This window comes from Aotus nancymaae, unplaced genomic scaffold (genome assembly GCF_030222135.1).
Source record: "Aotus nancymaae isolate 86718 unplaced genomic scaffold, 86718_ANA_hifiasm-v0.15.2.pri h1tg000008l, whole genome shotgun sequence".
NCBI classification, from domain to species: Eukaryota; Metazoa; Chordata; class Mammalia; order Primates; family Aotidae; genus Aotus; species Aotus nancymaae.
Genome location: NW_026988419.1, coordinates 22,959,881 through 22,986,678, shown reverse-complemented (window position 1 = coordinate 22,986,678; position 26,798 = coordinate 22,959,881). Strand labels below are relative to the sequence as shown.

At 33.9% G+C, this 26,798-nt stretch overlaps 1 protein-coding gene across 3 annotated transcripts in view; it reads left to right on the top strand.

Moving 5' to 3' along the window:
• Nucleotides 1–26,798, top strand: part of CPS1 (carbamoyl-phosphate synthase 1) — a 155,689-nt gene that overhangs the window by 12,850 nt on the left and 116,041 nt on the right. For 2 of the 3 annotated variants that reach the window (XM_064373038.1, XM_021667019.2), the window contains exon 3: nucleotides 20,141–20,284. In XM_064373038.1, coding sequence (XP_064229108.1) covers nucleotides 20,159–20,284 — 126 coding nt within the window. In that variant the 5' untranslated portion in view covers nucleotides 20,141–20,158. Of the gene's footprint in view, nucleotides 1–5,608; nucleotides 5,625–20,140; nucleotides 20,285–26,798 lie in introns of those variants that run through there. The other variant, XM_021667021.2, reaches the window with a different exon arrangement.

Below are 26,798 nucleotides of genomic sequence, written 5' to 3'. Positions count from 1 at the left end.
CTTCATTTCAAGGTGAGAAAACTTATGTGGAGGGATTACACACACCTGGATTCACTCAGCTCGTAAGTGACCAAGTTGGGATTCGTGCTTAGGTCTGTTGACATTATCCTGCCATTTCCAAAGCAAGTCTATTTCAGAGTTATCGTACACATATTGAGTTAAATCTATCCTGAATAGACTACATGGAGATTAAATAAAATGACTTTATGTATACACAATTTTTTAAAACTACATTCAATTTTTAACTTAAAGAGAAAATCAGTTCTCTAGTTACTAATAACCTTAATTTTTTTCTGGGTGGTTTAAAATATATGTATGTTGATTTAAGTAGTGTTTAGGTGCTTCGTTAGATATAAACCCCATGGACTGGTAATCCAAAATTTGCTAGTAGATCTTCAAAGAACACTGGAACTACAAATACCAACTGTGGATATTTACTGTCATAAATAACACTTTTGTAGAGAACACTTTAATTTGCCTGATAGATCTTATATTCATAAAGAGAGAAATGAGAGTAAGGGAGAAATAACATAAGAATAAATTGTTGGCTGGAAAACTTAAAAAAATTTTATATTACTCCTTAAAGTTAAATAATGCAGGATAAATAAACATGAAGAGAAAGAAGCCCATGTGGTGATTTTACTGTTTCACATGTTAGAAACATAATCATTTGAAAGTCACTGATGAATTTATATCACATTCATGAACACATCAGAAACTCAGAAAGATATAAAGTCCACCATTACCTTCCTTAATGATACCAGATGCATTTTAATGGAAATTTCTTAAACTTTTGTACTTTGACATGCTGATAAGCTGCAGCATGATATCATATATTATCTAAAGATGAATTGTGGGTTTTGGATTTCTATTTCCTTAAATCATCAGCAGGTTCAGTTACAGTACATTGCTAAAGGGTTAATTTTCAAACCAATTAGTGATGAGAAGGGCTAGTGATAAGAAAAGGGGCAAAACCCAACTATAATTGGTAAAACTCTTTCCATGTGAATAATTTTTTTTCTTTTGCATTTGCTGTGTGTTCTGGAGGAATGACAGTTGTGTAATTCAGTCTGGTTGGAGTCAGAGGCATAGGGTTAGTAAAGGCTTTGTGTATGGGATGGTGCACTCTAGCATGAACTGCCATCTTCCTCCCGTGGTGTGTCTGCCACACATAAATAGCCTAAGTAATGTCTACCAAAACAGTCCTCTGAAATATTAAGCATTGACATACCTGAATGCTTTCTAGGTGTTACAGGTGTACTGTTCAACTGCTGTTCAATTGCAAGCTTAATTGAAAATGATAGCCTGATTCCAAGGTGGATGTCCTATACCATCGATTTGTAGTAAGCCACCACATTTCCCTGAACAGTGTGGATTTTATATGAGAATTATAAAACAGCAATGATTATTTTAGGATCAGAGATGCTGTGATTCATCAGGTACTGTTGATGAATGATGCACTTGCTTAGTCTGGCCTTGTGCATAGAGTCAAGTAATTTGTTATACTACAAGACATGTGCTGTTTCCTCTTCTATACTACTTCCCAATACTACTAATTCTTTTAAGGCTAATGAACAACACTGTATTAGATAAAACTATAGGCTATATATAGTATTAAATATATGTTTTGTATATATGTGTATATCCTTTGCTATACAGATAAGGTATCATGCTAAAACCATGTAACTCTTAACTGCATTTTTCTGGTAATTAGCAAGGGATTATCTTCCTGTAAAATATGGGTTCTTCAATCCTCCTGGTTTTGGGGAGCAGAGAATGATTCATTATCTTTTCTACAGTAGCCACTTTTGTTTGTTTGTGGTGGGATTTGAAATAGGAATACAGATTGTATAATTACAAAATGAAATTCAAAATTAATAAGATGCTATTTTCAGATTTTTTTATGTTGTTCCAATAGGTTCTTCAAGTTTTAAAAGTCATTATAAACTTTACAAGGGCCTATTTTTTTCCTATTATAATAAAGCCTGTATCCTTATTTCTTTCAATATTTATGCAGATACACACATAATTATAATGCCACATTTGAAATATCCTACATTTGTATAAGACAGATTGCATGAAATAGGCCTGAATGGAGGTCGGGCCTAATATCTTTAAGAGAACTCAGGAAAACTAAATTTTTATTAGCTAAACTTATTTAATATATTAAAATAATATACTTATGCATTTTAATTTTGACAGTTTACTTCATTTTCTTTTTTAAATAGAAATTATCATGTTTAAAATAGCAATCTCTGTATTTTTTTTTTTTTTTGGTGATGACATTGATCCCTATTTAATTACTATTGCATAATTAAAAATCAGCCCTTTGACATCAGTGGGGATGGTAGGGCTACAGTGTGCAACTTATTAACTTTCATCATTATCCAATACATTTACTTGCATTTTGTTATAATTTCTGTATTGTAAACATATTGGAGATAAAGCAGAAAATAAATATATATTATCATACTTTTAGGTGACCATTTTTAGCTTCATATATTTTATCAAGTTTCAGTAACATGAATGGTGTATTGCCATATTCTCCATGTAAAAAAATTAAAATATTACAAATAAGGCTAAGATATTCCTATGAAAAAAAAATTCCCCTATTGGAGGAGAAATTTATTACTAATATGATAATACCCTTTCAGACCTTTTTCTAGTCACTTACAGATAAAAATTGTAGTACTGGTTGTTACATAGTATGTTTTGTTAATATTTTACAGAGTATACTGTTATATAAATTGTTTTCCTCACTCACCGGTATGCCTTGTAATTCTTTTTATTTAGGCTTCAGGACTAATTCGTAGGGGAACCTCAAGAAGATCACTTATGTGCTTCATTTTCCACATATGTAAAATAGGAATAACAACAGAATCTGCCTCATAGGACTGCAGAAGGGTGACAAGGAGAACACCTGTGAAGCACTCAGAACAGAGCCTGTGATATAATAAATGCTGTGTTAGTATTTGCTCTTATTCTCAGTGTATGGAGATCTACTTTGATCTTTTCATCTGCTGCAAGGTATTCCACAAGTTGACATACTGTGTTTTGTAATAATCTGTATTGATTATTTTCAAACAAGATTTGGAATTATCCACAGTAGGCTCAAATGTGCAAAACAGTACCTTATTTTATTTATTTTTTAAATAACTGATCTGATCTGTTTCACCTACCAACAACTAAACTTGAGTCTACTCTGGTAAATTTTGTCTTGAGTCCAATGCTGCAGTCCAAATACTCCATTTAGGTATTTGTATTTAGTACTCCAAATACTCCTGTCCTTGTTTAGTTGACTTGCTCCATTTTTCCAAGTTTGACCTGCTTTTCCTGTTCCTCTTGAAGATGGCATCTGGTTGTTGGTTTACATGATTTGGTGGTGCAGAAGGAAAGAGTGCTCAGATTGATGTAGTATCCTCTGAGTCCTCCTTGATATCTGCAGAGCACCTGAGCTGGTCCGCTCTCTGTGCTGATTCCATCTGCTCTTTGGAATGTTATGGGGTCCAGTCATTTGTCCCTTGACTATAGTGACCTGCCTGCAGTGATTTTTCCACTTTGACACCAGGCTTCTTAATTCTTCCAGTATTCTCAGAATCTCTGTGTTGTCACAGTGAGACTTGGGTTATTTTGGGTCCCCAGTTTCCAGGCCCTGAATGCCATGGGCTCTGTCTCAGGAATGTGTATCTGCTGGCCTGCTGCTGTAATTTCTGCCACATTACTCCTTTACTTCCTTAAGGAGTGATCCCGGATCAGGGGTTGAAAGTAGATGTGGAAAGGATGTTGATCTGACTTGTGTTTCTGTTCTTTTTCCTACCACTTCACCAGATGTAAAAAATGCATATATAATCTGAATCCTCTAGATTGAGTTATAAGGTAAAGCAGTATAAGAATTTAAAGAACTCCCCTCTCCCTGATTAAATCAACTTGTTAAGACTATGTTCTTACTGCAAAATCCCATTGCCTTGCCAGAAGATAAATATTAACTTTTTCTTTCTCTTCCTGTTGTAATAATTCCAAACTACCCAAAGAAATAGGTGAGTTTGTGGGGAAGGTCAGTAAAAAGAATTTCGAAAGAGAAAAGAATATTCATGCATTTAAATGTTATTCCCACTGGTTCATTTATGCTGTAATGAATATCTATATTTATATGTGTGTATCTATCACTTTGTGCACATGTTTTAGTATTTCTGAGTTACATCCTGAAAAATGTAATTGCTATAAGGTATGCACATTTTACATTTCACTGAATAATGACAAATTGTGCTACAAAGTGACTAGACCAATTTATACTCTTGAGTCACTGAGATAATTCTTTACTAACGCCAGACATTTTACATAACGTATTCCATTTAAATTCTATCAACAAACCTCCATAGCAGGTGTATTCCCATTTTGTATATGAAGAAACTGAGGTTCAGAGTTAAAGCAACTTGCTCAAGGTCACACAAACAGTAAGTGGGTGATTTCAGAACCTTTTCAAGTAAAATATAGAAGCCTACTATTTTATTGTTCCAGTCTAGAAATATGTCTCTGTTTATAATATTGACTACTTTATATTATTTTAAACTTTATAATATTGACTACTATTATTTTCTTCACATCCTAGTTAATAATCTAGGAACAAATGGAAAATGATATCACGAAATGGAAAACCGATGCTGTTCCTTAGTTGGCTTAGTTTAAATGCCTATTTAATGGTCAAGGGCAAGTAGTCGATCCATCTTTTTGACTCATAGTCATTAGTTACACAAGAAAAGCAGAACAAAACCCAGCTGGATGGAGGGCTGGGTATACAAGCAGCTTTCACACTAGGAATTGTGAAGCCTGAGGCATAGCCCCAAGACTCAGATCATCAGGGGTGCACTCTGTTCAGAGGGACATGTGTTTCTGAACACACCTAATATTACAAGCATCACCTAATATTACAAACATCTTTATTGAGACCGATAGAAGTGAATTTCTCAGGTTAGAAAACAGAAGAGCTCTTTTAGTTGAGTTGTGATATTTAAGCCTCTCTTTTTGAATTTCTTGCCTGGCCAATCAAACTGTCCTCCCAGAACAAATTGTTGGATAATGAAATGCATATACTGTAGCTGGAGAGTGCTGTCCTATTTGCAGCACTGGCTTCAGCCCGAGGCACATCTCTGGCTGCTCCTTTCTATCTATAAGTTAAAGCAATGGCCTCGGCAAGCAGTACACTCTGTACAGCAGCTGCAACTCGTTATCGGCTTTGTCCAGAATAACAAACAGAACAAACACATTTTGCAAGGGCTTTTTCCCCCCTCTTATGTAGAGAAGGAGGAATTAAGCAATCAGTGAAATGCTGATTGATCATTTGTGCTGACTTTAGAGGAGTCCAAGGCCACATTAGTACTATTAAGCCCTAAAAAACAAAGCAAAAAGAATATGTTCTTAGAACTTTATTTAAACCAATACTTTGTGATGTGAAGTACATTTCCCCCAAAGGGAAAAATGGGACGATATTTGCATTTCACTTAGTACACTTTACTCATCCAGATTGCTTTGTAATGTAATGATGGTTAAATATTTTTGTAAAGATAATTCATGTTTTTTGGCAGATTTTGGTGGACCATGGAGTACCAGTGTTGTGTGAACCAAAGGTATGATACAGAGCAGCTTTAGTAAACCATCCCACTCTTATGCCTCCCCTTTGACTTCAGTACCAACTGCTGTGGCTGCTTCTAGGCCAATCTTTACCAGAAACTGTACCACCTTCAAAATTCCAACATCCTTTTTCCCTCCTCCTCTATTTTTGATCTCATAAACTCAAGTATTCTTAGTGTAACAATTCTTTGAGCATTCTTTCTTATCTAGCTTAAAATCTTGATTCTACCATTATAATCATTCTTTTCTAGATACCCTCAACTTTCACACCCCAATTTCTAACTGGCCTGGCAAAACTCAAACCCTTAGTGCAAAATCCTCCATCTCTATGCTGCACCCTTGTATCTGAAAATGGCTGAAGTAAGCCATGTGCATGGACAATCTGATGTAACTATAAATTCGTGGTCACTGATCTCAAACGGGAACCCAAGACTACTAGCTTTCCTGCTGTGGTTCTCTAATGACAGCATGATCTTACTCTTCACAGAAATTAGTTTAAACTTTCCAACCTTCAGTTGAAAAGCATACATCTTACTTTATTAGAAAGTAAAAACCATCAAGGGGTCATGCTCCCATCGGCATACCACCAAATCAACAAACCTTCAGCAAGAGAAGGGATATTTCATGTATCTCCTCCTGCCCTCCTGTTAAAAAGGTACAAATGTCACCCCTCCTATCAAAACCCAATCTTTCTTCATGCTCTTTAGATGCCGTCTTGTCTTCCCTAAAGTCTGCACTTTTTGGTTATACTCCTTCATGCAAATTTACCTCTCCTTTTCAGGTAGAGCAGGCTCATCAGCCTACAAATGTGTCCTGATCACCTTTCACCAAAAAATTAAAAATAACATAAAAACAACTAATAAAACCCTTCTTGGCTCCACATTCTCATCCAGTTTCTATTCTTTCACTTAGCTGCTTTTCCTCTCAGGTTTTGTCTATTTTTTAAAGTCCTAGTCACTCTCTGATCTACTTCAGTTTGACTTCTACTTCCATCGCTTGAGTAAATTCAGTACATGGTTTCAAGTATATTCAAGCCTTAGCCTGCTCCACAGGGAAGGTTCTGGAGCATGAGCAACATGGCAAAGTTGTTCACTCTTGAGGTAAAGGAGTTTGGCTTCTCATGCTCTAAAATGGATTAAAGCAACACTCCTCAATTGGATTGAGTCCCTGGGAAAGGTTTTAGGTGTGAGCAGTTAGCAAACATCACCCACAATGGCTGTGAGAGGGGGGCACTGGCCCTGTAAAGAGGATCTAGGTAGGGCCCCAAACAGGTCTCCCATAGTTGGCTTCCTACATGGGCTCACCTTGCATGCAGTGCATCTCTATACAGCAACTAATCTTTTTTGTAAAATTAATAAAATAATTTCACTTTCCATGTTAAAATCCTTCAATGACTTCCAATTGCACTACGAATGGCAAATCAATATCTTAACATGCCCTACCAACATCTACAGGGTCTGGGTCTGATTGCCTTTCAGATCTCTCCTGATAATCCTCCCTGCTTTGCTCAATATCCTTCTGTCTCACCAATAATTTCCTGGAAGATGTCACCAATTTCCAGCTCAAAGCCTTCACATATGATGTTCCTTCTGGCTGCAGTGATTTTCCTCCCACATGACCCATTTAATTAATATGCATCACTCACATCTCAGTTTCCTTGGACTGTTTCTAAGCACCCAATCTAAATTTTGTTCCCCACTATTATTTTCTAGCAAAACAGCCTACTCTTATTCCTGTAGAGTTTGTAATCATATATTGTAATAAAATTTATAATTATATATTTTGAGATTGATTACTAAGCTGTCTTAATATACTGACAGCTCCAATTCATTTATGTTTCTTTAGCATATCCCATGATGTTTGGGACTGTGTCATTTCACTTCACCATTGCCTAATCGGGTATCTGGTATATAATAAAGAATACTCATCTTATTGAATCGATGAATAAATAAATGCATAAATGATGAATAAATTAGATACACAAAATTAGGAGGTCAAGAAAAAATCACTTCCCCACCCACACCAAGTTATTCCTTAACAATTCTACTAAGGTTATCAACATTGGGATATTAGAGGTTTAATCAAATTTGTGTTCCTTTGGTGCTTTCTTCTGGGATCATAGGGCTTGATGGATATTCTCTCATTAGCTCATACACATCCTTGCCATTTCTGTGGCACTGACTTGCACAGTTTTTAGAGAAACTGGGAAATAGATTAATAGACTTGGCTGAGGATAGAACGAGGTTATGACAGAGCCAGGGACAGAGTCTGCTTCTGCTTCTTTACTAGCTTAGCATGCTGCACACTTGTTAGTAGTTAAAGAAAACATATTAAGAATCAACCTGTGTCAGTAGGTCTGTAATACTGGAAACTTCTTTCTGAAATGTATTACTGTAAATATTCTTCCTCTGCACACAGCTCATTTGATGAGATACACCTTTAGGGTAAGAACCCTTCTTGATGATTAATCCTACTCCATTTTCTTATGAGAAAATGATGCACACAAAGGTTAAATAACTCAGCCACTGTAATAGAATGAATTCATGTCACAGCTCAGCTCTGAGGCTTCTAGTTGACCTGTACAAACATGTAGCTGTTTTCCATCTTCATTTCAAGAATGTTTTATACATTTAATATTAAAACTCCTAATTCTGCTCATTGCTGAGCTTAACTCTTTATATAACATTTATATATGTAAATATTACTTGAAATAGCTTTAAAGCCACAAATTATTTTCAACTGGGTTTAATTAGAGTTTTCCTCATACTAGTTTGAGAGAGTAGCTATTCCTTGACAGTCTTTTCCTTCAGGCTTGAAATATAAATGCAGATAAGATTTGGAGAAGATTTCTGCAGGTTAATTTATACTGGGATATGGCATTCTGAAGTATAATACAATAGGTATGTAAAAATGGTTGTTATATTTAGTCTTAAAACTTAAGACATTTAGGGTATGTATTTACTGAGGAAATACATTGATTTTGAGAATTTCTTTATGGAGTTGAAGTGTCTAGTACACTTTTTTTCTCCTCATACTAATTCTAAGTCAGGTGATCTGACAAGGCCTCTCATCCTATTGGTATTACAGTATGACCTATCTCCTGAACTTTGAAGCCATTTCTTTTCTTCAGAGGAGATAAGAAAACATGTCTTATCTTAGGTCTGGAAGAAACAGAGTCCAGTATCAAGGTGGTGGAGTAGTTATTTTCCCAGACGTAGCACAGGGTTTTTCAAGCCTGAAGAAAAAGTTTAATCTCCTTAAAACAGGGCTTTGTTGACTTGGGTCTGGTCATGGCAATCCTGTTTCCAGCCATCCTGTGTATAAGCTCTAACAGTCAGAAGTTTGTTTGCTTTCATTTTGATGTGGCTCATCTTTTCTTAGCTGCTCATATTCAAGATTTGGAAAAGAAGGAACGGTGGTGAGCTGAGCAATTAATTGGATTCTGATAAGGAGTTCTTGAGAAATTTTATTATTCCTGAATTTTAAACCCTTTTAACTTTAATATAACTTTGGTACGAGCCTTTACATTTTTCTCTGTGTTTTTGTAATTACGTTGTGCCATTCTTGTTGGGAGCAGCAGTAGCAATGCATTATAAATGTATGAATTTATAAGTTATAGATTTATAATTTCATAGGTTTTTGAGGTTTAGTTTTAAGACAGTATTTTCATGTATTTATAGCATTTAATATTAAGTTAAATTCATTTTGAGATGTATGTTATCATGCTTTTATCTTTTACATGTTATTAGAAAGCATTTGGTCTTTTAAAAATATGTTAATGTGAGATTTCATAATTTGTACCTTGTCTTTGTAGTCACATGTGTAGAGGATATTTTACTCTAGTTAATTTGCTCAGTGTTGATCATCAGATCTTTTAGCCAATATTGGCTGGGGAAAAAACTCGATTCTTTTTGTTCTCTTGAGAAATTGTTGGATCTAAAGTGATTCCTAGGGTGTGGGTCAACTCCTATGATATGAAAGATGGCATGGAGGCTTTTTGTTTTGTGTAGTGCATTAATAGGTGATCACATTTCATCCTGGGAGAGCTGCTGGAGAGGCATGTCGATTTAGCCTGTTACGGTTGAGTCTTTGGGGTCTTGAGCTTCTTAGATTTTTAGTTCTTTTTGCTATTCTTTATTGTTCAGTCTTTAGAGTAGAAAATAAATGTTTTTGTCCACTTCTAAGAATAAACCCGAAAGGCTTCTCACGAGGGAGCTTTTGAGGGACAAGTCTGTGTTCCGGTCTTATTTTTATTCTCACGATCTAGCACCATGCTTGGCATGTAAAAGGGCTTTAATAAGTGTTCATAGAAGGAACTGAAAAATTAATTATTACTTATGGACTATGAGAGGTCATGGTTGTTACTCTTTCTAATTTGTTGATATTAAACAGAGACAGTGAAGATAATAATTTAGATTATACAACATGAATGAAGCAAACAAAAGCCCAAAGCTTTGGAAAAATGAATATATGATATTTTTAGCTTTGCACTGTAGTTAAGCAATGTGGAGCTATTTAATGATTTCAACCAGGAGGATATCAATGTGTGAAATAAGAATATGCAGATAGTATATTAATTGCATGATGCAAACAAGATATACATAAAGTTCACTAAAACTGTATGATTTCATATGGATTTGAAAGATTGATAGGCTATAGACAAATTGATAACATTGATCTAACAGATATTTAATTTTAGATTTCTTCATCAGATAAAATATTGCATCATTTTATGTTGACTAAGTTATTTGCAGTCTATTTAAATTAGTTATTCCTTATAGTTTTTCTCTGTCAATGCCATTTAATAAAGAGAAAACTTTAGCAGACAGAAGTTTTATGATCTTTGGCACTATTGGCTGTGTGTTAAGCCACAGTAAGATTCAGTTACATATTTTATTGTATTATAATCACACATTTCTCCTCTGATTCCTTTTTTATCTATACTTCTTTCACACCCTAAATATTTTCTTTGGAGATATGTGTGGGGCAAAACAAGGAAAAGAAGAGAAAAAAGTAGTTAGAGATTGAGAGTACTGAGACACTTTGGACTCCAGCCAGCTGCCATCACTGAGGTGGTAAAAGAACACCATAGTATAACTGGATGCTTCCATTGCCCTCGTCCCTGTCAGCAGTAAGGCTGGACTTTCAGTGTTGAAGAGCCATCTTCGCCTGTTACTAGCTCTGCCCCACACCATTGTGTTTGCCTAAGAGCTGAACCAAAGAATTTACATACCTATAAATCCCAAGGTCTAAAAATAGCAGTTAAAAAAATAGTGCTAAATCAACATATCTGCTATTTGAATTTTTTAGTTAACATGATAAACTTTTATTTAAAAGTAAACATTATTTTAAAAAGCACTTCCTTTTAAAATAACTGATTTTTATTGAAATTAATTCTGGCTTCTAAGCAGAATTAGCTGCAAAGACAATTTGTAAAAACACAGAAAATTCAGAATTTAACTTGGGATTATTAAAAGTTTATTTTCATATTTGAGTTTCATATTTCAATCTACTATAATATTTCAATTTGTTCAAAATATTATCAAGACAAATATTGAGTTACCTTCACAATAATTTTTTTTCATTTTTCTTACTCTGTATATTAAAAGTGAACAAAAATGAAAGAATTATATAGTCTAGTGGATAGCAATAGTCTTGGTATAGTATTCACAGGATGATCATCAGAAGCGTATTGATTTTCATGCTGATAAAAATTGTATTCCTGAAAGAACCTTAATTGAAGGTATCAATAATTTTTATTAGGTTTTAAGTCTTTTAACCTTATCATATGAGTAGAAAAAAATTATGTTTAATAAAAAGTCTTTTACTTAAAGTATTTTTATTTGTCATTGATTTAAAGGTTTATCAATGAATCTGTTTACATGGAAAATGTGCAATTTTATTTGCAAATTTGGAGCACTACATATATTCGAGAGAAGCCTTAGTTTCTCTTGGGACTGGCAACATTTTATAACTGGGCCTTCATATTCCTATGTGATAGCCCTGGTCCCTGAAAATTCTACGGCTATCTTTGTTGCAAGTGTATATGCGTTATAATAAGAGAATGTTGATTAGTTAATCAAGTTCTATTAACCTTTTAAATTTATAGAAAAACAGATATGGACAAGTAAATTTTTTGTGTCAAGGTATTTAATAATTTGAAGAATACAGTTATATTTAGCACAAATATTATTCTAATGTGAAAAGAATTTCTTTTTCCAAGTTATATATTTTATGCCATTCAGAGTAACTAATATAGTACTAATAATACTTTTCTATCATGTACTTTTGTTTCTCTCATTTGTCTTACATTTTATCGTATGTCTAATCATTATTTCACAAAATTTCTATCATTACTCCTTGACCTCAACTTCTAATCTGGTAATTAATTTTTATACACAAATTTTTGAAATCTTGACATAGTTTTTAACTTCCTCATACCGAGTCCATTGTTTTTTTTTAGTTTACAAGATGTTTAAGAATGCTCTTTTGAAATCAATTCCCAAATGCAGGATAAATTAGCAACAACATTGCATATTTTTCTTACTATCAACTGAGAATGATCTTGATGGGGGCAAGTATAGGTTAAGAATAAATGACATCAAATAAACAGTACCAGAATAAGATATTTAATTCTTCAACACTCAAGGGCATGTCGGGTATTGAAATCCAAGTAGGCACTTTTGACTAGTTGTTAGTAGTTTATAGAATTCAAGGATTAGGGTTGGCTTCCTTTTCTCTTTCTTTCTCTTCTTCCTCCCCTTCTTCATCTCCTTCTTGTTCTTTTTTGTTTTTTCCCCCCTCCAGATCATTAATCTTCTCCCAAAAATTTTAGCTTATATAAAATAAAAATGGCACTCCTGCCCTTTGACTCAACTTAGAAATCTACAAATCTGGAGAAACAAATAGCTCTGTGATCCATTCCTGGGGAATTGCAATGAAGTTTTAGGGAAGATGGAACTTGATGTTTGTGAAAGCACTGGTTTGATTTCCAGGAGGGTGGAATACATCTTCCTGAACCACATTCTGCTTAAAATAGGAGGCCATGGAAGAAATCAAGTTTAATATACGAAATTTCCTATAAAAGAGGGTGGAGTAGGAATGTGCGTAGGTGACCTGTTCTCTACGTCATTCCCATGTGAACTGCTGGCCCTTACTTCATGAAGTTGGTAACTTCAAGACATGTTGCACAACATGCTTCTCTGTGATCCTCAAATATGTTTCATTTAAAGAGGATCCAGTACTGTCCTGGCACATGATCTGGATTGTCATAGATAACCACCTACCTCACGGCTAGGGTTGCTCTTTAGAATCTTGCAAAATCTTCTGTTTACTCTTGACAAAAGTTAAGAAAACAAGCCCATCAGAGCTGTTTGTTCTGTTCAGCATGTTAGAAGATGGTTTTGTTGCAATGATAATAATTGTGCAAAGAAGGCTGATTTTTTTTTACCTTTTCTTAAAAGTATTTTGCTACTTAGAATGAACACTGTCTAATGATTTAGTCATTTTATTTTGTAAAATTTATATTGTAGGCATATTTAGACCAAGTTTTAAGAACATGCTTCAGCCGAGATTAAGTGTTGAGTTTGATTTGTGTAATTGTTAGTTTCTTTACTAGTTGTTCCATCATTTACAAAAGTATTTCTATTTGAAATGCAGTAATTTTTCATAACTTAAGAATAATGAGATGATCTTGGCTTACTTAGATATTAGGTTTTTGTATCTATAAAACAAAGGAATTAGAAAATAATTCTGAAATTTCATCCAGCTATATAAAACTATCTAGGCAATACATTTACTAGGTTTACAATTTTCTCCAAAAAATCTTTCAGCAGAAAGTAATCCTGTTTCCTGATATACAGTGTCTGATACATAGAAACTACTCAATACATAATTCCTGAATTGATTATTCTTTTAGCAATCCTAGATTTCATTTCCGAACAATCATAAACATTTAATGGCATGAAATTACCCAGATTCCATGGTTCTGGAATATATAACTTCAAGCAATAAGATGTAAGACAGAAAAATATAAGATATCCTTTGCTATTTTAGGTAAGTCCACCTGAATCAGTTTGCCAGCTAGAAACGTGGCTCCCAGGTGAATCAGTTTTATTATTAGGTGAATTACTGAAAAATTAATAGCTTTATTTCCATATTACCTTATCATTTCTTATTTAATTTAAAACATAATAAATCACAGAAGTTGTGGTTACTTTCTTCTGTCTCATTGTTCGATTTTTACTGAAGTTATGTTTTACTGGTTTTCAGGAAATGTAAATATTACTAAGCATCAGAAGTCCAGCCTTAGCTACCTCCACACTTACGTATTCTTCCTATCAAATTGAATCTTAACCAGGTCATTCTTTTCCAGTTCATTCCATGCTGTTGCCCCTGTTTTCTCCAGATATAATTGACATACTCCAAGAGGACGGACATTGGCTAAGATTTGATTTCTGGTCTTGGCTTTGCAACTTGCTAGCTGTGTGACCTTGGACAAGCTATTTAATTCTCAGAGACTCATCATTATTGTCTATAAAATAGGGATAGCATTAGCTTATTTCACAGATTGCTTCTAAAATTAGCAAGAAAGGCATACCAATGCCTAGCTCAGGGGATCAACAAGTGGCAAGTACCTCAACTTTCAGGAAGGATTATACTTATCATCACTGGAGCCAGTCAGACAGATTTATTTAAATACCTATTTTCACTTACTGGCATAATAGCAAGTGGTATATATATTTATATATCTCTCTATATAGATGCAGATAATATACTAATATCTTGTGGTTATAACTTACAATGTTTTAACTTCTATTGTGGGGTCTTTCTTATTTATTACCCAAGAATATATATATATATATATATATATATATATATATATATTATTTTCATGAAGATTAAAAGACTTTGCTTAGGACTCCTATGTGACATGATTTTCAATTTAATAGCTCATGGTCAAAATTCCATTTTTAGAATCTTTATTCAATATTTAGCTTTTTAAGTGAACTTTAAGTTTCTTTTCTTAAATTCCACTCTAAGTTCTGCCTTCTATATTTGGATTTTTAAATTACAGCTTAAAATGACGAACTTTGGGCCTCTTGCTATGTTTTATAATCGCTACATATGCTTTTTGGCTCATTTCCATATAAATCAATCCTCTACAACTTTCTTTTATTTACAGATTGTTTTTCTTTCTCTTGTTGGACTAACTTACATGTGATCTCCCTTTGGTTGCACTTTGTGTTTGGCATGTCTTTAGTCTTCAAAAGTCACTGAATTCTGAATCAACTTTCTGAGGCATTTCCCACTGTTCTTCTTGTTTCACAAATACAGAAGAAGCTTGACTAATTCACTGGGTAATCCACTCTGTCCTTTTACATTTGCAATAACTCATTTATATACATTCTCTAGCCGACGTGTATGCACATAACCTTGGCCTAGAATATATACTCCTAGAACATATATATATACATATATATATTTTTTTCACTCCAATAAATTTTGCCTTTATTTCTTGTTCAAAATGCTTCCATGACTACCATGAACACTATTTGTGTATGAAGGCTGACCATTTTAAGGCATACAAAGTCTCCCGTGCTCTTGAATTAACATCTAACATGTCTACTTGGTCTGGTAGTAGTGTCTTTTTTAAGCAGAAATTAGTATGACAGGATTCACTCTTTATAAATATGTGCTCCTTGTACTAACTTGTTCTCCTTAAGGTGTTTGCAAATGGGGTCTTATGAATGATAGCTTTTTTTGTTGTTGTTATTCTAGAATAAATCACGTGCCTTGAGCTTTAATATGTGAAATCAATTTTACAAGGTCTCTTTTCTAGCTTCATTTTTCACCTTCTTTTGTACCACTCCAGCCTTTACGTTATCAAATGTTAGATTGATAAGCATATTCATCATAATTGGTTCCTCACTTTCTGTTCCTCAAAATGCCAATTGGATCTTAATGAACATGTTTTACTTGATTGGATTTCCAAGGACATTTGGTTATTTTAAACTCCCATCATCTAACAACCTGATATCTGTCTACTGTCATTATCAATCCTTGACATATTGGAAAGGTTTTCAAATAACTTTAAGTCTTCTTCCTGGACAAACTTTGAGGAATCCTCCTACCAGCTTGTCCTAGTTTCTGAGATAGGAGAAAGTGTGTGCGTTTTATGTGGGTACAATCTACACCACTTTCCCTCAGAGATGCCGTCTTCATCCATATCTTTACTTGTGAATGTATTCCTTGTTATGATACTTAGGCTAATAAAAATCATAGAACTGAACCTAATTACTTCTATATTTTACATTCTCTTTTCACACATTCCTAGTTAAACACAAAACAGTAGAACTTTAGGGAGTTATTGCACCTCCTTTTACTCTGAATTTGTTTGATCTTCAGTCACACCTTACTCCTTGCTTTAATTTATCTCTTCAAAAATAGATATTACAGAATTACTGATTGCCAGATTTTTTCATGACTCCTAAGCATTCTTATTTCCTTTCATTCTTAACTGACATAATTTTATTTGTCCTTGCTTAAATAATTATCACTGATCAGGCAGGAATTAAGCACACAGGAATCCATTCATTCAGTCATTTTTCCAGAAGCATCTCTTGCATGCTTTCTGTGTTAGAGACTTTTTGATATATGCACCAACTTCTTAGAGTTGTTTCTGATTCATTACTTAGAAAGACACACTTCAAGAGGGCGGTTGGCAGTCTTTGTACCTTTGAAGAAGGAATTACTAACACTCTTATTTTTTCTTAATTTCAAACCCTGAGGCCTTTATTCTCTAAGACATCCTGTTCTAACTTTTTTTCAATCTGTAGCAGGTCTTCCCTTGCTTATGTCAGTGGCCTGTCTAAATGAAGAGGATACTGGAAATCAGTACATACATAGGCTGTCAGTGTTTCTTTATGTTTCCTTTAAAGATGTTTTCATAATGATTAATATAAATGAATTAATGGGAACAAAAATGTAAACAGTATTTGATAAAAGAATAGTACCAATTAAAAACATACTGTGAAATATTCAACTTCACCAGTGATTTAAAATAGAAATGAAAGCAAAATGCTATCTTTTGCAGCAGAGCAAATAAAATAAAAGATAATACCTAATGTTGGTGAGGACATTTTTAAAGGGACACCCATATATTGTACTGATATGTAGGTGAGTACACCCTCTTTGGAGAGAAATCTGTAAATATTAATCAAAGATAGCAAGATTGACTTATAGTGTAGCAGCAAGCAATGAAAATGGAATGTTTTGTAACTATTTCAAGTAAGGTTTTAAAAGAACTTTGTAATAACGTCAAAATACTTTTAACATAGTATTACCTCCAAAAAGCATTATGCAAGTTGATGACAGTTTTCAAACTATGTCCTGAGCATTGACGTAAATGCTAGAAGATAATACTTTAGTGTTAAAAGAGATTATGTTTGTAGGGTGGGTTATCTATTATTCTGTATTTCCAAATTTCTTTAACTATCAAATGAAAATAAATACAACCTTGTACTTGATATTTTAACATTTTCAATACCAGATATGTCAATGAAGAATTCATAAAATAAAGTGTGCTGAGGGATTTCACAGGCTGAATGCTTCTATTTTTTAAAATGTATTAATAGAAAAGATGACTAAATCTATATAAAATATTTTCCTTTTTTCAGTGACTGACTCATCTGTTTAGAAAACCCTTGATGACCTGGCTCACAAAGAATATAGTTTCAAGTGCACAGGGTCCCCAGCCTGATGTGTGTGCATGCATTCATGCCTGTCACTCTGCTCAGCTGCGTGCAGACAGCTTATATGAAGGAGGACTGCGTACATATGGTCAGAGAAGAAAGTCATTCCAAACAGAAAAATGCTTTGAAAAAAAAATGTCATAAAAGTATAATATTTTCACTAAATTTTTTCATGTCTGACTTTAACATTTCCTACCAACCAATAGTTATAGCCTCAGTTCCTTTGATCTGTCCTAATGTAAACTCTCTCACTAATGTAATGTATTTTTTTCATTTGGTTATAGATTTCAGTCTAGCCTGAACACTCAAATATGAAACTAGCCACTATTTTATTTATTGGCTGCTTCAATCTCCAAGATGATTGTGGAATGACAATGGATGGATTTTCCATCTCTCTAATTCAGAATATTTAACCAAATTTTCTGCATTCTCCTCCCTCATTCTGATGACTAAAAACATGGACCATAAAAAAACAAAAACAAAACATATACTATTATCTGCATCCAGGATCCTTTACTGATAAAAATGAAAGCCCATTAAAACTCTCATGCCCACATTTCTCTCTAGACTTCAGAGTAGGAGAATTCTATCCTAGAATTGTTGACATTTCTCTGGAAAAACATGTTTAATTCATCATGCTTTGTGGTCAACTATTATAAATGATGATGATGTCTTTTCTTTGGTCAAGCTCTGGACTCCTAAGTACTTCCACTGTCATATTTGATTAAAATATAAGTGATGAAGGGAGGAAATATACTATAGTATTCATTGCATGAGTACGTCGGGATGCTGGGACTATGACTGATTTAAATTTGTTTTGCAACCTAAAAAGTTTCCATAATGAGGATTGCGTTTATATCATTTTTTAAATTAAGGAAAGACAATCCTCACTATGCATACATACTCTCTCTCTCTCTCTCTCTCTCTCTCTGTCTCTCTCACACACACACACACACACTCACACACTCACAAACAAATAAAAAGACAAGAGGTGAGATCAAGATGTAAACTGGCATTGGACTAAGCCAGTAAGTACTGCTTCTCATGCTTCTCAGTCCTCAGTTCTTTAGGTTGGGAGTTTTCCTTTCACTATTTTCATCTCCTCCAATTCATTTCTCAATGATCTTTAACACAAATTTTGCCTTTATTTCTTGTTCAAAATCCATGACTACCATAAAGACTATTTATGGAAGAAGGGTGACCATTTTAAGACATACAAAGCCTCCCATGATATAATACCTGTTCATTTTCCCATTCTGTACCCTGCATCTAGGCTTTTAAAAAATACTTTTCTATGTTATTGCTCATGCCATGGCATCCCTTCTGTTTTCTTCCCCCTTTATCTACTTGGTAAACTTGCATCCTTCAACATAACACAGCTCAACATAATTCTATGCTTAAACCTTACTGAACATGCACAAGGAACTTGATCTTTCTTTATTTTCCCATTGCATTTCAGCAACTTCCATGACACTATTTTATTAATTATTTATATACATTAGTATGAGACTATTTTATTTAGCTTTCTATCACCAAGAGCCATGAAGCACTTTGAAATCAAACAATGTTTATATGTGAATACACTAAGTAAGAGTGAAGATTTAAATTAAACTTTGTTTCTTTTTAAAAAATAATCCTTACCCCAACTGTAGCACTGGTTCTATGTTATTGAAGTTTACAATCTTTATGTCATTTTATGTCATCTCTTCTGTTATGGAAAGTCCTAGGAATGAGTCTATTGCCTTTATTCCTTGGCCTTCTCTGCAAGAGTTTCAAAGAACAATGCTGCAGTACTTCCTGTTCTACAAAGTCACATGACTTAAGCAAGTGCATCCGCCAGCCAGTGAGGTCCCGTAACAGCCTGGTTAAACATGAGATTGAACGGTTAAGCGAATCACTTTTATTTATGTTGAAATATGAATGCTGAAGTTTTGAAAATTTTATATATAACATTTTAATAACTAAAAAAAACGACTTAAGAATAGTGCTTATATTAAAATCAGTGTTTGTCATTGTTTCATGAAGTTTTTACAAATTTTACTTAATATTACTGATTGCCTTAACTTTGAAACACAGAACAATGCAACAACTTTGCTCTAGTTGTGTTTCACTTGATATTACTGATTGCTTTAACTTTGAAACACAGAACAATGCCATAGTAAGAATGTAATATACTACTCTATTAACCCAAAACATAATGTAGATAGGTTTAGTGTATATTTGTGGAGAAAATTTTTCATATTCATAATGTCTTTTTACCTCAGCAGAAAATGGCAAGGGTTCAGGTTTCTTTGGGAATTCACAATCTCTTTTGAGGCATATTAGGTAGCACAGGTGACACAAGCAAAAGCCTGTGATCCTCAGTAACTTGGAAAGTTGCTACACTTTAAGATAAGTGATGTTCCTAAGGTTGCCCACGATGTCCAGTCATTCCATTCAGCTGCATAAGCAATTCCTCTGACGGATAGCTGGTTTTCTACAACCCTAGCATTATTTTAGCAGGAGAAGTTAGTATTTGGTGTGTTGCAATTTGTGTTACATGCCCATGGAACATCTCTGGACATTACCTCAGGAGGAGGGGTTAAGAGAAGGAGGAGCTGTGGCTGAAGACATTTAATGGCAGAATGAATGGAAATTCAAAGATCGCTGAGCAGTCAGCCTTAAACACTGACTGCTCCCCCTCCCAGATTTCTTTTACATTAATTAAAAAGTCTTATCACAAAATCTCATAAAATATATGTAATTTCATTTAATTTTAGTCACAAATCATCTTCAAAATGACGAGGATTTTGACAGCTTGCAAAGTGGTGAGGACACTGAAGACTGGTTTTGGCCTTACCAATGTGACTGCACCCCACAAATGGAAATTTTCAAGACCTGGCATCAGGCTTCTTTCTGTCAAGGTAATATCCATATTTATTGTTTCTGGCAAAATAGTATGGGGTATAGTTTAGCAGTGAAGCCAAGGTGTTCCTGACAAAGCAAATACAATTTTGAATGTAGCTCTGAAGTGCTAATTTATTAATATTTGCTTTACTATGAAACCTACTGATTTAGCAAATGTTAATTTTTATCTTCTGTGAGTAAAATGTCAGTAATTTTTACCCAACATAAAGAATCATGACAATTCCTATGAACATGTAAAATGTAAGTACACTGCTTGGGAAAGAAACGTCTTTTCATTCATAGATAGCTTTCTGTGCCTAGATACTATTGTTTATAGTTTGGATTTTCAAAATGGAGCTGCTTATATGTGTGTGAGGCACATTATGGTATATAGCATATTAAGTTCTGTTCTGTAAACAGGGCTTGCTAAAAAGTTGTCTTTTGAAATATCATTTTAAAAATATTTAAAATATAATTAGAAAATATGTGGTTTTGATATTTTCAGGTCATCATGTAGACACTGCTTTAGCTTTTTCCTTTTCCTTCTGGCTATTTTTTGGACAGGCCAAATTTATTATTTTCATTTTGCAGAGTAATACATAGAGGCAGATAGCAGCTGATAATTCTGCCCCTTCAGAAGTATCTCTAACTGAGAGGGCATGCCCAAGAAAGACACATTAATTACCCTTCTTCCTACCCCAGCATTGAATTACAAAATTCATGTAGGAACCTCTGCCCCCTCCTACAACTTTATGAAGACGTTCATTATCAGAGAAGCCTGAAATTACTCCATAGGAACTTTGCTAATGAAAATAATATTTAGTGAATATAAGTTTAAGTAATCATATTAGCTTTAGATATATTGCTTCTTTAGTAGTAAAAGCTATAAAATTTGAAAAAGAAAAACAAAACCTCTGTCTGTTGATGTCAAAATAGGATCTCATAGCTCAGAGTGTTCTGCTTATACTCTGCTTGCTCATTGAGATGACTAAGCTTCTGTTGCTTCAGTTGCTCAACTCAGGATTCAGTGGGGTTTTGGTCCTGACATCTGCAAGGCCAAGGAATACTCACAGATTCTTGTGGCTTCCAGGGATAGGAATGGAAAAGGAATGAGCGTAAAAGGAAAGGAAGAGATATGGAGACACAAGGGGAGGGGAGAAGGGTAAGGGATGGGAGGGAGAATGAGAGAGAAACTAGCTCAAGCTCCCAGGAGAAAGGAGAGAATACATATAGTAGCCTTAGTACTGTAGCAACTTGAGTCTTTAACATTGAGAAGATTCTAACAGGAGCATAGGATATTACCATTTTAAATTAAGAAAACCAGAAAAGAAAATGTCTTTTACATAGTCACATATTTAAATATATCTGAATTTACTCTTTTTAGATGGAGATCATATTTTAAAGATAGTTAAAATCATTAGGATGCAGTTACATAATGGCCAGTGAAGGGGACTGAGAACAGTCACTAAAGGTTAGTGCATTATGTCTAGTTATAGACATTTTCTTGAATTTAGTTTAATTATAGCAAAAGAGTGGGAAAGAATAGTCTATACTAACGTTAAAGACATAGCAACTAGATATAAACTGTGAGCATTTATTGTTAGTAATACCTCAAGGGGACTCATGTATGAGCTCAGAGAAAATCTGTAGTAATGAAAGTTTTATCACCTATGATTCTATGTGCCACCTAATATGTCAAAGTTGGGTGACTTGGGATATCTTCTTTTCACTCTGTGAGACAGTAGATACGTAAGTAAGGATAGGTGCATCTTCATCAGTTACCAGAAACAGCAAAACTGAGTGAGTATTTACTTAAAATGGCATAGATATGATTGAGATTAGAAGCCAATTCTCCAAGATCACCATGAGTGCTCCATACAATCACCACCACGATCACAACCACAACAAAATGGTCTAATTATGTGGATGGATTACTGTGAAAGCAGTTCTAGCTCATGGTGACAGATCTGTTTCAAGGGTCTGTCACAATGCACAGCTAAGAATGACAAATTTGTAGGAGGACTAAGCCATCATTTCTTGGTGTAAAAGCCATTACTCACACTCAATCATTACTGGCCAGAGTTTTGGAGGAATGCCAAGCACAAAAAATAGACGCTCTGGAACTTCACAACAGTGAATTAAAATTCCATAGAGCAGCACAAGGGGACTTGTGTTATTACTGACTTATTTTGAAATAGTCCTCTACCTACTTTTCTTCCTCCCTTCACTTTAAAAACTCAACTGTCTTAAAAAATATATCAGAATTTACTATTTTTAGATGTACGTCGTATTTGAAAGATAGTTAAAATCATTAGGATGTAGTTACATAATGGCCAGTGAAGGGCACTGAGAAGAGTCACTTTAAAGGTTAGTAGCATTATGTCTAGTTATAGATGGTAAATGGATTGTGAAAGACACCCTGTGGTCACATCTATAAGCATTGCCCTGTAAATTGGGTTGCTTTTTCAACGTATTTAGAGGCCGCTTTTCCTCTCTCTTTGATGACAGAGAGGGTGGTTTTGACAACAGCAATGACGCACTTGTAATTTTATGTGGCCCTTCTCTGGGTATTTGTCTGTGGCTAATATTTATAGAGTGCCTTGCCAATCGACACAGTTATATTTTACTTACAGGAAAGAGGAAAGAATTTCAAGATGCTCTATATTTTAAAGAAAGTTGATATCAACGGTATAAATGATCAACAAATATAAAGTACTAAAGTTTTAGAGACTATAATCTTTTTCCATTAGTATTGAAAATGCTCAGTGCCCATTATTACATTCAGCAGGTTGTAACAGTATAGTGAGAAATACTCTGGATGGGGCACAAAAAGACCTGGATTCTAACCCCTGTTATGCATTTCCTAATGCTCTGATCTTGGTCAAGTCACATATTCTCTCAACCTAAATTTTGTCATCTTCATAGTGGAAATGATGACTGATTTACTCAAAGGATTATATGATTGTCACACATGAACAAGTCTTAAAAATCTTTAAAGTTTTAAATTTAAACCATTAAACTGAACACTTTAAAGCAAAAACTGGATATTTTTTAAAAATTCCATTCTATACATTATAGTAGAAGGACTTAGTAGAGAGTTAGATCAAAGAGTCCTTATGTTTTTTATGGACTGCAAGTTGTTGCAAAGACAAGATATTTGATAAGAATTCTCAAATATTTATAATAATGATTCTTTCACCTTTACGTTCATATTAAATATCTCTAAGAAGGTATTTCTTATAATAAATCAGACTCAAAGAAAACGAAGCAAATAATCTTTTTTTCAGTATGGCAAACTTAATTCCAAAAGGCAGAATAGACACCATAATAACCTATTTCATTCATTCATTCATTTATTCTTTAATAAACATACAACCTCTACCATGGGAGTATACAGGAAGAATGATAAATAGAAATAAGTGGATAGTAAGAGGATATTCTCTAATTTCAAGAAACTTACAAACTTAAGAATTCTGAGTTCACAAGTCCTGGAAAGTCACCAAGACTAAATAGTTTTATTTTTACTTGCAAATGAATTTGGAAATCAAAGGTATTAAATTGTAAAGGTTAAGTTCCCTATGAATAGAAAGTGTTCAATAAGTACCACTTCTAACATTAATCCACTCATTTTTGAACAATGCTGACCTGTGTTATAATTAAGCTGGGAACCTAACAATCCAAGTGTTGTCTCTGATACTTCAGATATGAATGAGCCCTGGGAGTCATTATTTCTTTTGAAAGGCATTCATTTTGTAAGATTTTATATTCTGATTTTGATATAGAAGTATCTATTTAGTTCAGTCTTTAGGAGCTATTGTCATTTGATTAGAAATTGGCAACTATAAAAACTCCTACAATTAGAATCATTTGCTTATATTGTAATAGCTTTAAAGACATTCACAAGAAATAAAACTCATTATTATATTGGAGCCTCTGTACATACTAGACATAGGAGTGGGGATAGGGTTATCACACACTTTTAAGAATAACAATTTTATTAGACTTTTACTGTATATAGACACATTTTAGGACTGAATTTCATCTATGCAATCTACATTTTTGAAATATTAATTGTGTTCCAGTCCCAAATGAGCTGTTGCAGAATTCATTTGCCTGATGGACAACTTTACATATTTTTGGTGTGCACTATTTCTCTAATTGGGAGATGGCCTTTCTTTTGAACATTTTTATTTTATCCATTTTTGTATCCTCAGTTTTCTAAAATATATACTCATTTATTTGTTACCAATAATGCATTGACATTATGAGCTTCTTGACATAAAACCCTTGAAAAAAACTATAGGTCAAACATCCTAGACTAGGTGAAGTGAGTGAGGTACGTGGGATGCAAAATTTAAGAAGGCTGTCACTGTTCGTGTCATTACGTACATCTCAGTGTTAGATCCTAAGCACATCATTCAGTATACTCCAGTCCCAGCTCTGGGTCAGAAGCTAAGCATTCTGGCTGTAGAACTGCATAAGGGACTAGCACTAATCTTGACCTATGCTTTCCTCTCCCTTATTCCAATTTGCTCATGTTTAGCCATACTTTCTGATGATCTAGAGGTGACATTAGGTCTTATGCTATGGAAATGGAGATGATTCCTCTGCCTTTACATCTCTATTAGATTTTCTTCATATTTCCAACTTGTTCCAAAGATTGAGGGGTGCTATAGAAAGTTTTCAATCTCTCTCATCCAATGGTCATGCTAGAATTCACTTCAAGGCTTCAGGAGGAGTTTGCTATGCTACGCTGACTGCCCTTGATGTGACTTGTACTTCCTAGGGCATTTGCAATGATGGAGGCCTGAAGAAAACTGCTTGGGCCAAGGTCAAAGTTGGTGTTAGGCTCCTCAGCCCTAGTGATCTTTAGCTTCCATTTGATTTTCTTCATGTGATCTAAATGAGTTTAACTTATAAAAATATGTTCAAGGCTACTCTGTTTCCTTTTTATTTTCTTTAACTTGTTAAATGCTATACATTGATCGTTTAAATTTCATAGGGAGGTAATTGACTAATATGAAGTTCTTATAAATGAATCAATAGGTTGCTACATTATTATAGAATTTTACTAAGTTTCTTCTATAATGCAGAATGAAATATAAGGCCATTTTAATTTATCACCATACAGTAAAAATTAGCTTATGATATGTATGTTCCTCCAGGATTCTGAACAACTTGCCACATAGCAGATGCTCAGTAAGGGCATATTAATAAACCTACACTTTATGAACATACTTTGTAATGAAACTTTTATAAATGCTGTATTTTATTTATAATGAGAAACCTTATTAGAATAAAAATAACTCATGAATATGAATCTTCTGTTTATAAATGTTCAAAACATGAAAGTACTCAAGTAAATTAACCTTGTGATTTTTGTCCCCCTAACATTGGCTTATGTTTAACCAAAGGCCAATGACTTAATATTAGCTTAGAATGTTGTAAGACTATTAACTTAGAATGTGGTAAGGCCTAATTGATTACTGCTGTTAAGTACTTCCAAATTTTGAAGTGTTGGGCCTTGAACTGCAGAGAAGTCTCATTAAATATTTTAAAGACAAATTGTACTGTAATTCTAAATTTCAAATATCCATATCTTAATAGTATAACTCCAAGAATAAAAAATAAGATTTCATTTACTAGATTTTAACTTTTTACCGTATTATCTACACAATTATTATCTGAAATAAATTCTGGCTTTAGGCTTTCTACTTTCCAGCACTTAGTTCAGATTTACTTATTAAGAGGATGAGTACCAAGGTGAATTAATAGCTAAAAAACATCAGGTAAGCCAGAAATCAAGTATGTTACATAGCTTTAGGCTTTGGTGAAAATGGAAAAAAACATGTGGGGCCTCTACTTTTTCTGAGGTACAAATAATTTACATAGATAAATGATTCAACAGTAATACAGCAATCCCAGAGTAAATTATTTTCATTTTTACTACTAGCCTAAGGGGATTATTGACTCTTTTTTTCCAAACCTTTTATGGTATCTCTTGCTGAATTAGCTTAAGGCTTTACATCCACAACATTTTAGTGGTGGAGTCTCGTATCCAGGAGAAGAAGCATTTCTGTTCTTCCCGTTTCACGGATATGTAAGTGCTGCTGTTAAAACAAGGACACGTGGTTGTCTATTTTTGTATGTAAAACAAAATACACATTAGCAAATCTGGATAGAATTTTAATTAGGCTTCAAACAACAGATGGATATTTTTAATTTGAAGTTTTGTTATTGTTCTCATATATCTGATGCATGGTTGTTGCTTAACCTGGCTTCAGAATGTTCTAAGTCATTTCTTCTTCTGTTATTTCATTGCTTACTCAAGAGCCCAGTTACATACTGAACATTATCGCAATACCACACAAATTCGTTTTTTTCTTTCCTTTTCTTTTTTTGTCGCATTTTGAGAATAGGTTGTTTAAATCAATGAATAAGAAAGGATTATCGCTTTATACGGCTGTCAGCAATTCTATAAATAGAACACTTTAAGGCAATGCTGCTTATAGTTGACATATTTCTTCCATT